The 13131-nt window shown below is 37.5% G+C and overlaps 1 protein-coding gene across 2 annotated transcripts in view; it reads left to right on the top strand.

Annotated features, from left to right (window-relative positions):
- The window catches only part of CHN1 (chimerin 1), a 201297-nt gene that overhangs the window by 36467 nt on the left and 151699 nt on the right, over positions 1-13131 (top strand). For both annotated transcript variants that reach the window (XM_005902544.3, XM_070358721.1), the window contains exon 3: positions 12290-12328. In XM_005902544.3, coding sequence (XP_005902606.1) covers positions 12290-12328 — 39 coding nt within the window. The remainder of the gene's footprint in view (positions 1-12289; positions 12329-13131) is intronic.

Below are 13131 nucleotides of genomic sequence, written 5' to 3'. Positions count from 1 at the left end.
ACTCCATCTAGTAAATAAGGACTAAATATTCTCACATCCATTCAGGTGAGGCTTTTGCCATCAAATCAGTTATAAAGAGCTATTAAAACACTCTTAGGTTCAGGTTGGATTAAAGTTTGCAACCAAATGAGTTATAAAAATATTTTCACTCTTTAAAGAATTCAGATTTTGGGACTTGAGAAAGGTGGATCTTTGTTCCTATGGTACTTCCAATTAGTTGCTCCTCATGTCCCCACATAGAAGGAGCTTCTTTGAGACAAAGAGATCCAGTACCTGTTCATTTTGGGGCTTGCTGGCTGCAGCTGTTGGCAAGAGAGACCACAGCCCCACATCTTTCATGCCCTGATTTCTGCTCTCAAAGGAAGAAGCATAGATAACCTATCAATTTGAAGCACAAGTTCTTGTTTCCATAGAGTTTTTGCATCTTGGCATGTGCACAGTCAGAGCACTGTTGATTAAAACATGCTGAGCGTTTTATTATACCTTGGGACAGCTAAGCATGTGCTTAAAATTATCCAACTATGCTCATTTGTGGCTTACACATTATTAGTTCCATATCTGACTGTTTCCTCCCTACAGCTGTGAACTGCCTTTTCCCACATTTGGCTCCACATCCTGTGATCTCAAGCAAACTTTTCTGTATTCTTCAGAATCTGTTTTGTGTGTGTGTGTTTGAGAAAGAGACAGAGATAGACTCTGATCGGTTTTCCCAGAGAAGTCCGGTTTAAAAGAAGCACATTTGGAAATTATCAGTGATAAGATGAGGGAAGAAGTGACCTTTTCCACCTTTACTTATCCATGATATCAAAATATTGGTAATAAACATTACCTGTCTTTCCCCCATAGAGTTAAATTTAAGGGTTAATGTACCCTGTTTTCTGAGTGACTGTCCTCTTGATAAAACTTGAAAACAGTAATTAATTCTAAGGCAAGACTTTGAAAGATTGCTTGCTGGCATTGTGGAATCCTGACTATTCTGTCAGTCTGTGTTAAAAAATAATGTACATTCTAAGGCTAAGAATATGGTGATAGATTCCTTTCCCAAGGCCAAGGATCCTAGTGAGCTATTGCTACAAAACTATATTTAAAGCAATGGGAAATCCTGACCTATGGGTCAGGAATGATTTGTCCCAAAGTATGAATAGCAAAGAGAAGAAATGTTGTTTGTAACTTTTCCATTAAGAAAAGAACGAGGGTATTGAAGGAATTGAGGGCATTTGAGACAACTGAGTTATACTTCTTAGTATAACTAAGATCTCCACTAAAAGTGTTTTCTAGAACTTGTATTTATAAAAATAAAAATTCAGTGAAGAGTTTTCATGGTTATATTTTTAATATCTGTGATTTCAAGTCCTCTGGGTAGTTAAAAGTCTTAAATTGTTGAATTTGGAAAAAGTATTCCCCAGGTGTATTCTTCGTGTGTTTGGTAAAATGTATATATCATATGGTATATACTCTCTTACAAATGTAGAATTACAAGGGTTTCTTGAACGATTTATTGCAGTTTAATTTTAGATATGTGGGATGCAAAGAAATCAAGTAGAAGAGTATATACTCTATCACATTCGTTGAGTTTTGTGTATTCTGCGTTTTGTGGTAGAGGGTTTTAGGAACTATATCATGTTAGTAAAGGTGAATTTTTTTACTTATCTAACAAAATCCAAATGGGAGCCATTTGGGCACCTTGAGAGCTAGATAGGAGTTAAGTCTCTTCTTGAAGTTCTTGTTAGAAACCTTGTGTTGAGTGAGCCTGAGGACTTTCTGTTAATATGCCAATATGTTAGGTTAACATGATGAGAAATGATCAAACCTTTTAAAGAGAAAACTTCAGAGAGAGATGCCTTGTCTAGAAGGAGAAATAGTAGGTTGGGAAATGACAGCCCTTATTACCTTTCAATTGAGCTGAATGACCTAGTTCCTGTGTATAGATTTTTGTTCCAAGAACGCTGTAGAGTGAAAAGATGGGAGTAAGCAGAAGGCTTTGTTTGTGTAGTTTGTTTGCTAGGTCTGCCAAGTTGGTTAGAGGAAACATTGCTTAGATCTTTAATTAAAGGCCAAGCTTGAGTTTTCAAAAGAGATTTCCAAGTTTGGCTCACATTTAATGTAGGAGGCTTTGTTGGCTCAAGCTGTGGGTCCATGGTTGAAGAGTTGAGCGCTGCACTTGCAGAGTATTTGTTTTTGGAGATCTTTGATGAAGCATATCACCACTCTAGTTGCACAGTCTCAGAGGTTTTTTTTTTTTTTTTTCTTTCCCATGTACTAACAGTTCTGGGTCATTATTCTCTGAAGAATTAAAAACAATTATCTTTGGTTTTAAAAATAGTTTATTTCTGTCAGAATTTTATCATGACACATCACTTTTCAACTTGGAGCAGTTTTAAAGGACTTTATTTCTTCTGAGGGTGAATTTAACTGACCTGATTTGGCCATGACTTTGCAGAGTGAATATTAATTGTTTTAGTTAAAATGCTTACTCACTGTGTTTAGACGCATCTTCTAGGAAAGACATTTAGTCGGTATGAGTTACCTAGAAACCTAGCAGAGCTCTTTTTTATTTGTTTTCTCCTTAGAATTGTGAATGTTGAATGTTGTTATAAGCCTTTAAATTTTTGCTGTGAACTTTTGTTTTCCAAGAAATATGTTTCTTTTATAATTTAGTTTTCTTTAAGGCTCTTGCAAATATTAACTGTAGTAATTACTTGGTATTTATTGTGAATTTTATGCCCTTGTTCTTTTAGAAGATCACTTTATTAGTAAAATAGTTTTATGGTCACAAGCACCTCACTATTTTGGTATGCCAAAATTTGGTAGACAACAGGTGTGGGTTAGTCATTAATGCATTGTATTTTCTGGTGAAAACAGGATAGGAAATCTCTTGCCAGTAGATTGAAAGTTGAGTCTTCATTTCAAGGGAAAAATGGCTCTTTTTCTTATCCATAGTGTCATTTTTTTAAACAGAATTCTACATTGTTAATTTTCAAACCAAAGGCAATCTGAAACATGCTTTAAAACATTAATCACATAGTTTTTGAGTGTGAATATGTCATTAGTCTAAACCTCATTTAAAATGCAACATAGTCTTTGTTGAGAAAATTCAACATAGTATTAAAAAGTTGTAAAAGCCTTTTTGCTTTGAGCCTAAAACAGTAAATAGCTTAAATTTATAGTATCAGAATGAACTATATATATTTTAAAATAAAAAGTTAAGCAGGTTTAAACTTCATCAGTGGAATATTATTCTAAGCCAAAGAATTCATAAGACATAACTATTATATAATGATTCACAAAACTGTGTAATAGATTAAATACATTTTTTTTACATTTTCAAAGGTCAGTCAGTTTCAGTGACATCGTAGATGTACGAGGCCTAAATAGGATCTAATTGGAGAGAGTATAAATATTTAATTCAGTTGTACAGTGTTTTAAGTTAATCTAAAAATTCAGAACATCAGGGTATTTATAAGCACATTTAACCTTGTGACTCAGTAAATGGTATTCCATGGTGTTCCTCTCAGACATCTGAGTATTTAGTACACAAAGCAGAGGAAAACACGTGGTCATTACTTATGGATGCCCTCCTGGACCACGCAATGCAAATTCCCTCCAGTGCCTGTTTCAAGCTTTTCCCAATGTGTCTTTTATTTTAGCCACTCTGCATTTTCGCAGTTTCTCAAAAACTATCTAAATTGTCTTGCTTCTGTGCCCTATTCACTGTGTTCCCTCTGATTAGAATGTTACGCTCTCTTTTATTTCCAGTCTCTTTCCCTTGGTCCCTATATTTTAAAAATCTGTCCTCAGAGCCATTGTCAGATGATGTCACCTCTGGTTTGTCTTTCTTGACACTCTGGCCAAAAGTGATTCCTATATCTCTTTCATAGGTCAGCAAATACTTATTGGAACCTAGTCTTGTGAAGCATTTTGACAAGATGATAGTTTATAAAACTGTAATTATGTATAAGAGTATTATGTATTACTCTTATTATATTACTTTATTAGTAACTAATCATATCCATCCTGTTTTTCTTATTGCCTTTAAAGACATAAACTACATCTGGACCTACCCTGTTACCGACATTCTTACTCATAGAAGCTCTTTAATATGTATTTACTGAATGAATTAAACTTTCTGATTATTTTAACATTTCTGCCATAAACTTTATAATTTAACATTTTAACAAAAATCAATAATTTGATATTTATATAAAATTGTCTTTTATGTAGTGAATGAAAAGTATTACTGACACTTAAAGGCAGTGGGAAAAATGAATTTTGTGGGTATGTACTTAATTTAAGCTCTCATCTATACCATGCTAAGATTATTTTAAGCAGCTGTCCCTGAATTTTTTAAGGTGGTTTTAAAATTAGCTGTCACTGAGTCATAGGTTGTCTGGCTGTCATTCTCAGTCATGCTCTAGAGATGAAGTCTGTCCTGTTTAAATGCTTGGTCTGGGTGGATTTTCTGACAATAAAAAGACGTGATGGGAGCTCTTGAAACCTGTAGCTGAAGGCTCTTGATAACTTCCTTTGAATAAGCTGAAAGAACTTTGATCCATTAAAGGAATTAATGATTTCCTCTTTTTCTGTCTTAGTTAACTTTTATATTTCTTCTATTAGATAAGATGTATCTTATCCTACCTTCGGAGAAGGCAATGGCACCCCACTCCAGTACTCTTGCCTGGAAAATCCCATGGATGGAGGAGCCTGGTAGGCTGCAGTCCATGGGGTTGCTAGGAGTCGGACACGACTGGGCGACTTCACTTTCACTTTTCACTTTCATGCATTGAAGAAGGAAATGGCAACCCACTCCAGTGTTCTTGCCTGGAGAATCCCAGGGACAGGGGAGCCTGGTGGGCTGCCGTCTCTGGGGTCGCACAGAGTCAGACACGACTGAAGTGACTTAGCAGCAGCAGCAGCAGCAGCATCCTACCTTACCCCATGTCCTAAATATGCCAAGGAAATCATCATTTGAAATAGTTGTTCTCAAAGCATAGTTCTAGGGGCTCCTACAAATCTCCAAGTTTCTTCAGTTTTCACAAGGTCAAAACTATTTTAAATAATAGTAATAATGCATTATTTGCCTTTTTCATTCTCCTCTCTCACAAGCGGCTAGTTGGATATTCCAACTGTACGTGGCATGTGATGTCGCAACAGATTGAATACAGAAGCAGACAGGAGAAACCAGCTGTCTTCACTTATACCAGATAGTAGAGAGATGTGCAAAATGTAAAACAAATTTTTGTTCTGAAAACTAAAGTTTTTTTCATAAAAATGTTTAGGATATAACCAATTTATTATTTTTAATAAATTACCAAATATATGCTATTAAAATTTGTTTTAACTTCTAATATGGTTAATATCAATAGAAATTGAAAGCTCCTTAGAATCCACATTTTGAAATCAAAAAGTCTGAGAGCCACTGGTTTAAAAGATAAAAAATATTTAAAATATCTGTCAGACTTTTAACAGATTACAGGTGAAATCTTCTTGATGTAGTCAAAGTATCTTCAGACTATAATCTATCATCATTGATTTCATCAGTCTCTAATTGTTAAGCATTTAGGTTGAATCCAGTTTTTTTAGTTTTAAAAGAAATATTTCAGTGATATTCCTCTGTATTAATATTTGCCTAGCATACGTAATTATTTTATAATAAATTCCTGGAAATAGAACTGCTGGGTCAAAAGTGTGCAGAAGGAACAAATATACTCCCATATTTTTTCCTCATTTCCTCAGTTAGCAGGAAATTTAGTATCTTCCTCTTTAGGCAGTCTCCTCCCCCAGGTTTGAACTTCATGAGGCTTACTCAGTCCCAAAGTAGTACTATTCTCTTACAAATACCCAGAAGAAAAGTTCAGTAAGTATAGTTCTACACTGTTTAACACTGACAGAAAGTGATAAAGAGAAGGAAGGTTAAGTCCAGCCTTTGGTAGATAGTTGCTTGTCTTGACTGCTACTAGGATATCCATTTTAGTCAGATTTGGCCCAAGTCACAAAGTATGAACCCACCTGGAGGTCAAGATTGCAGTTCATTTGTTCACACTCTTACTGAACGTTCCATGTGTCAAGGAGGCTGAGGTCAGAGACACTTCTGGCCTTGGCCTCATGCTGGGCCAGTATCTGTTCTTCCTAATAAGCCTGTGAGCCCATGTTGTGACTCTAGATCACCGGTTTCAATTAATTCATCTTCAAAGTCATTCTTCTTTCAGAAGAGTTTCTGCCTTTTCCTGCCATTAGAACTTGGTTTGGGCTCTAAGTTTCTTCTATGACAGAACTTCTTAAATTTGAATCTGAGGAATCAAAGATGAGGGTAATGTTACTTCCCTTCCAGAAGGATTTAGGATGCTAGAAAATTGGTCTCAGCAACTCTAGCAATTACTTTGTTAAGAATCTAAGGTATGTTTTTCTAAACCATGCAACTTTCCCGTCCCAATGAGCCCCTTTCCCCTGAGTCCTGAGGATGGTGGTACCTACCCTTTGCCTTACTTGTTTAACAAATGGTCCATACCACAGTGAACTAGTATCTCCACCCCTAGACATAAGAAAGACTGTCATAATTTTTAAATGTTCTTTTTCAAAGAGCAGCTCATTTACTCTGCCTTACAGATGCTTATTACACACTTTTAAAGGCTCATGATATGTATTGCCAGTTCTTTAGAGATCTTGCACCAGTTTATACTTCCACTGGAAAAAAAGATTGCTAGGAAAAGACTTTTTTAAATAAAATTAATTTATTTGTTTTAATTGGAGGCTAATTACAATATTGTGGTGGTTTTTGCCATACACTGACATGAATCAGCCATGGGTGTGCATGTGTCCCCCTCCCGAATCCCCCTCTCATCTCCCTCCCCATCCCATCCCTCTGTGTTGTCCCAGTGCACTGGCTTTGAGTGCCCTGTCTCATGCATCGAACTTGGACTGGTCATCTATTTCACATATGGTAATACACATGTTTCAGTGCTATTCTCTCAAGTCATCCCACCCTCGCCTTCTCCCACAGAGTCCTTATATCTGTGTCTCTTTTGCTGTCTTGCATATAGGGTCGTCGTTACCATGTTTCTAAATTCCATATATATGTGTTAATATACCGTATTGGTGTTTTTCTTTCAGACTTACTTCACTCTATATAATAGGCTCCAGTTTCATCCACCTCATTAGAACTGATTCAAATGTGTTCTTTTTAATAGCTGAGTAATATTCCATTGTGTATATGTATCACAACTTTCTTATCCATTTGTCTGCTGATGGACATCTAGGTTGCTTCCATGTCCTGGCTATTATAAACAGTGCTGCATGGGATACACATATCTCTTTCAGTTCTGGTTTCCTCGGTGTGTATGCCCAGCAGTGGGATTGCTGGGTTATATGGCAGTTCTGTTTTCATTTTTTTAAGGAATCTCTGCACTGTTCATAGTGGCTGAACTAGTTTGCATTCCCACCAACAGTGTAAGAGGGTTCCCTTTTCTCCACACCCTCTCCAGCATTTATTGCTTGTAGACTTTTTGATAGCAGCCATTGTAACCGGCGTGAGATGGTATCTCATTGTGATTTTGATTTGCATTTCTCTGATAATGAGTGATGTTGAGTGTATTTTCATGTGTTTGTTAGCCATCTGTATGTCTTGTTTGGAGAAATGTCTGTTTAGTTCTTTGGCCCATTTTTTGACTGGGTCGTTTATTTTTCTGGTATTGAGCTGCATGAGCTGTTTGTATATTTTTGAGATTAATTCTTTGTCAGTTGTTTGGTTTGCTATTACTTTCTCCCACTCTGAAGGCTGTCTTTTCACCTTGCTTATACGGAAAAGACTTTGAAAACCCACATTCTGTTTTTAAATGTCACTAATGATTAGACTTCTTTTAGCATTAAAGGAAACACAAACTTAAATCCCAGTATTTCTTGGTTATTTGCCAAATACTCATTTCATTTGGCCACAAAACTGTGATCTGTAGCATCTTGAATAATGTCTTCTATAATACAGTAGGTGTACAGGCAAAATCGAAATAATAGGAATGCATAGGTGAAATCATTGACAATGCCCTGAGGCAAATATGGTAACATCATCATGTTTTTAACTTCACTTTTGGTGAAGGCCAGAGAGGATTCTCATTTACTAAAGTTCTCCTGAGTGCAAGATGTTTAATGTATGATACCTAATTTTATCCTCCAACAAACCTGTGTTATTACTATTACCATTTTAGATGATATTATTACTCTATACATAAAGAAAAAAGAGGTAGTAAGTTTCCTAAAGTCACACAGCCAGCTAAGGTTCATATTCCCCTCCAGAAATCCTATCTAGGACCAGGTAAGCAATCCCCCAGAGACAGAACTTTGAATATTAGCCTCTTTTTCTCTCATCATCTCCAAAGTGGAAGTGATCTCCAGGGTCGCCTGCTCATCTGCACAACCGTGTACAGGGTTTGCAAGGAGTTAGGGCCAATGACAAAGTAAGAGGGCACAGTCCCAAACACTTCTCTCACTTCTGACTCCAAGTGCAAGTGGGAGGTGGTTTCCTCAAATCACCTTAGGGTTTGATAATTCTCCAGAAGGACTCATAGGACTCACTAAACACTATTATACTTAGAGTCATGATTTATTACAAGGAAAAGATACAGATTATAATCCACCAAAGGAAGAAGCGCCTAAGTCAGGGTCCAGGAGAAGGACTGAATGCAAGCGTCTCTTGTCCTCTGTGAAGTCAGGATGCATTGTCTTCCAGCACTGATGTATGATGAGACACATGGAGGATTTCCAATCAAGGACACTCTCTCAGTCCTTGAGTTCAGAGTTTTTAATGAGGGCTTTATGATTGATGGCCCACCCACAGGGTGGAACTTGGTCTTCAAGTTGACTAACACTGTGTGACCTAAAACCCCACCCTAGGTCACATTGTTACTCTCTGCCTAGCCCAAGGATCCCAGGCAAATAAAATTACTTCCTAGGAGCTGAAGGTGAAAGTTAGACCTCTTCTTCAGTTCAGTTCAGTTCAGTCGCTCAGTTGTGTCCGACTCTTTGCGACCCCATGAATCGCAGCATGCCAGGCCTCCCTGTCCATCACCCAACTCCTGGAGTTCACTCAAACCCACATCCATCGAGTCGGTGATGCCATCCAGCCATCTCATCCTCTGTCGTCCCCTCTGTCCTCCCCTTTTCCTCCTGCCCCCAATCCCTCCCAGCATCAGAGTCTTTTCCAATGAGTCAACTCTTTGCATGGGGTGGCCAAAGTATTGGAGTTTCAGCTTCAGTATCAGTCCTTCCAAAGAACACCCAGGGCTGATCTCCTTCAGAATGGACTGGTTGGATCTCCTTGCAGTCCAAGGGACTCTCAAGAGTCTTCTCCAACACCACAGTTCAGAAGCATCAATTCTTGGCACTCAGCTTTCTTCACAGTCCAACTCTCACATCCATACATGACCACAGGAAAAACCATAGCCTTGACTAGATGGACCTTTGTTGGCAAAGTAATGTCTCTGCTTTTGAATATGCTATCTAGGTTGGTCATAACTTTCCTTCCAAGGAGTAAGTGTCTTTTAATTTCATGGCCGCAGTCACCATCTGCAGTGATTAGGTGCAAAGTTAAGGTCTTTACTACCCTGCGTCTCAGCCTCGTCGAGTGCCTTTTTCTTTTCTTCCTGGCTGCACGTGTGTCTTCCACTGGTGGGTCGGGAGGCGCCTCATCACTGCAGTGTATGCTGTTTGGATGCTGGCAAGAAGGCTGAGACACACACGTGAATATTTCAGGCCAAATGCTAGGAGAGTGAACATCCACTCTCCTATTAAACCAAAAACTGGCTTAGGATTGAATGGCAATTTAACAGGATCCATATGGCATCGATGAAATCATTAAATGACTTGAATGCTTAGAGGCAAATTTTTCCTCATATAAAAAATACAATTCAATTAATTATCATTTATTTTTTAAGACAAACATCAGTACAATTAACCTTCCAAACATACACACCCACATGCCCACCCCCACCCCCACCCTCTTGCTAGGTAAATATGTATATATCTATATATTACTGTGCTAAGGTCATATTTCATCCTAATGTTATATCATTGAGTTTATCAGTGAGTTTACCTGAAATGGTAGTTTTCCTAAATAACTACTCATTCATATACAGATAATCCTCCTTATATGATTCTGTATTTGCAAATTTGCTTACTTGCTAACATTTATTTGTAACCCTTTTAAAATAAATACTTGTGACACTTTCATGGTAATTTGCCAGCGTTTATAGAGTGGCACATTGAGTTGCCTGACCTGTATATTCCCAGCTGAGGCTGAGCAAGGCAACTCTGCCTTCTGTGTTTCAGCTCTCATACTGTAAACAAATGTTCTTATCAGGACCTAGTTAATGCCACTTTTCTTTTTTTTGGTATTTTTGTGGCTTTTTATTGGTGATTTTATTTTTTTAAATGGCCCCTAGTGTCAAAATTCTGTCTGGTGTTCCAAAGTGCAAAAAGGCAATGATTTGTCTTATGGAGAAAATACATGTCAGATAAGCTTCTTTGAAGCATAAGTTAAAGTGTAGTTGGCTGTGAGTTAAGTGTTTATGAACCAACAATATATGCTAATAAGGTATTTTTAAACAGAAATACACAGAAAGAAAAGTTATATATTGACTGGTTGATGAAAATATTATGACCAGAGGTTCACAGGAACCTAACTTGTTTCCGCAGGAGCAGTGGTTCAGTGTTGGTTAATTCATTGTGTATGGTGATGTAGGATGTAACTTCTGTGAATAATGAGAGTCAACTCTATTTACTGCATTACTTCATTCATTTATTCATGTCATCTTTTATTCATTCTTTGAGAAAACATACGTGAAAACTTCTCCTGGTGCTAAGTAATTTCTACATGATGTAGAATTTCCCTCTTATGTCCTTTTGCCCATCACTGGTAGTCTTACTGTAGCCCTCTGATTCATGTGGTGGTTTATGGTAACACATCAAAAATGAAGTGTAAGATTGCATTTTAAAGGTTGGGATTTGGGGGCTGAATGTGTTCAGTCTGTGACAATTTTAATATGAGCTACATATGCAAGATTCACCCTTCTCAGTAGACTTCCTGTGAATTTCCTTGTTTCCTTGGAGACCACGATTTTTAGGATCAGATTCCTCAATGGGTTTATGTTGGATTCCAGCAGAGCCAGGTGATGTGTCTGGCCATACCTCCCGACACCAAAATGCTGTCTGCTGGTTTGGCTGCATGGCCTTGCAGGCATGACTTCGTGCTGGCAAGATGATTCCTCAGCTGTGCTTTACAGATGAGAATGCCAGGCTGTGCAGTCCCCTCTCCTTTCTCCCTCATCACTTTCCACTGCATCTTCACACTCTCCTAATCCACATTCAAGCAGAGGGAGGTGAATGGGTCTGGGGAGCACATGTTCACCTCATGTTCTTAATAGCTCCCTAGATACACTCACCTTCACTGAAGTGTTTCTCATTTCCTGGTTTTGATTGTCCAGGATGTATGAGGACTAAGGTCCATACAGTGGTCATGTATGGATGTGACAGTTGGACTGTGAAGAAAGCTGAGTGCTGAAGAATTGATGCTTTTGAACTGTGGTGTTAGAGAAAACTCTTGAGAGTCCCTTGGACGGCAAGGAGATCCAACCAGTCCATTCTAAAGGAGATCAGCCCTGGGTGTTCATTGGAAGGACTGATGCTGAAGCTGAAACTCCAATACTTTGACCACCTCATGCAAAGAGTTGACTCATTGGAAACGACTCATGCTGGGAGGGATTGGGGGCAGGAGGAAAAGGGGACAACAGAGGATGAGATGGCTGGATGGCATTACCAACTCGATGGACGTGAGTTTTAGTGGACTTTGGGAGTTGGTGATGGACAGGGAGGCCTGGCGTGCTGTGAGCAACTGAACTGAACTGAAGGTCCATACCTTGCTGTTCTTTTCTCCTAATGTTAATATGCTGGCATCCTCCCAAAGTGAAAAATTCCAATGAGTTCAGGAATCTTGCAGTGGAATGAAAGTTAAGCCAGAGACATTATTGACTGTTACCTCAGTGATGATAAAACAGTAAAAGTTAAGCTTGGTATTCTCAAGTGATAAGCAGTTGAATAAATAACAATAATTTTCTTCAAACATCTCTGTGAAATTTTATTCCAAGGAAGGGGGGACCAAGACTAAAAATCTTTGAATACCCTTTAGTGCCTAGCACAATGCCTAGGACAAATAGACCTCAACAAATATATATTAAATGAAATAATGGTTAAAATAACTCATTTAAAATACAGATATTCAGTAACATTAATTTGTTTTTTCTTTCAGACACAGATGAATATAGACCTCCTGTTTGGAAATCTTACTGTAAGTGTACAAATAATTTTACATTGGATGGGTTATAGTGCTTTATAAGTAACATAAAAATATTAAGATATTTTTAATATTTTAAGATATTTTTAGATTATAGAATCTAATCTTCAATAGATATGAAGATTGACTCAGTTTTGTGCCCACTATTGAAAAATTAATTTACAACAGGATTTGTGACTAGCACAGGAAAAGAAACTGTGGGGAAACAGGAACATTTCCACGAAGCCTGTACATGGTTTGCATGTTAGGAATGCATCCCCGAGTTCACATGGAACTCCGTATTACAGAACTTGAGACTGCTTGCTGACAATGACTGGAGAAACTAATGCAAGGAGAACTAACTGAGAATTCAAGGAGTCTTTTCTCAGATCCTGACTTTATGTCGAAAAGGAATAAATAAATGATGATAAGTCAAGAGGCTAAATTGCTAGAAAGAATGGGTAAAAAGAGGCAAAAGTTTTTTTTTTTTTAGGAATTGCCTTCCCAAATATAAGAGAGAGACATTTGAATTCTATATTGTTCTTTAAACTTTGCATTAGAATACAATTTTTTTCTGATGAGTCTATGTTCTTAGTCCTTTATTTTCCCTTCCTTGTTTTCTAGAGAATATTGTTGCATCAAATAAAAGCTATTTCAGATTTTTAAAACATGGAAATAAGGTTAATACAATAGTTGTTTTTTAAAAATCCACGGATGCACTGTTGTAGAAACCAGTACTGTAAACTTCTGTATGCTGTATAGAGTCGAATAAGCAACCTAAAAAAGTTTAAATATAGATTATTAGCATCTTTGTAAAT

This window comes from Bos mutus, chromosome 2 (assembly GCF_027580195.1).
Source record: "Bos mutus isolate GX-2022 chromosome 2, NWIPB_WYAK_1.1, whole genome shotgun sequence".
Taxonomy (NCBI): domain Eukaryota; kingdom Metazoa; phylum Chordata; class Mammalia; order Artiodactyla; family Bovidae; genus Bos; species Bos mutus.
The sequence above is the reverse complement of the archived record's forward strand: the minus strand, read 5'-3'. Positions and strand labels throughout refer to the sequence as shown.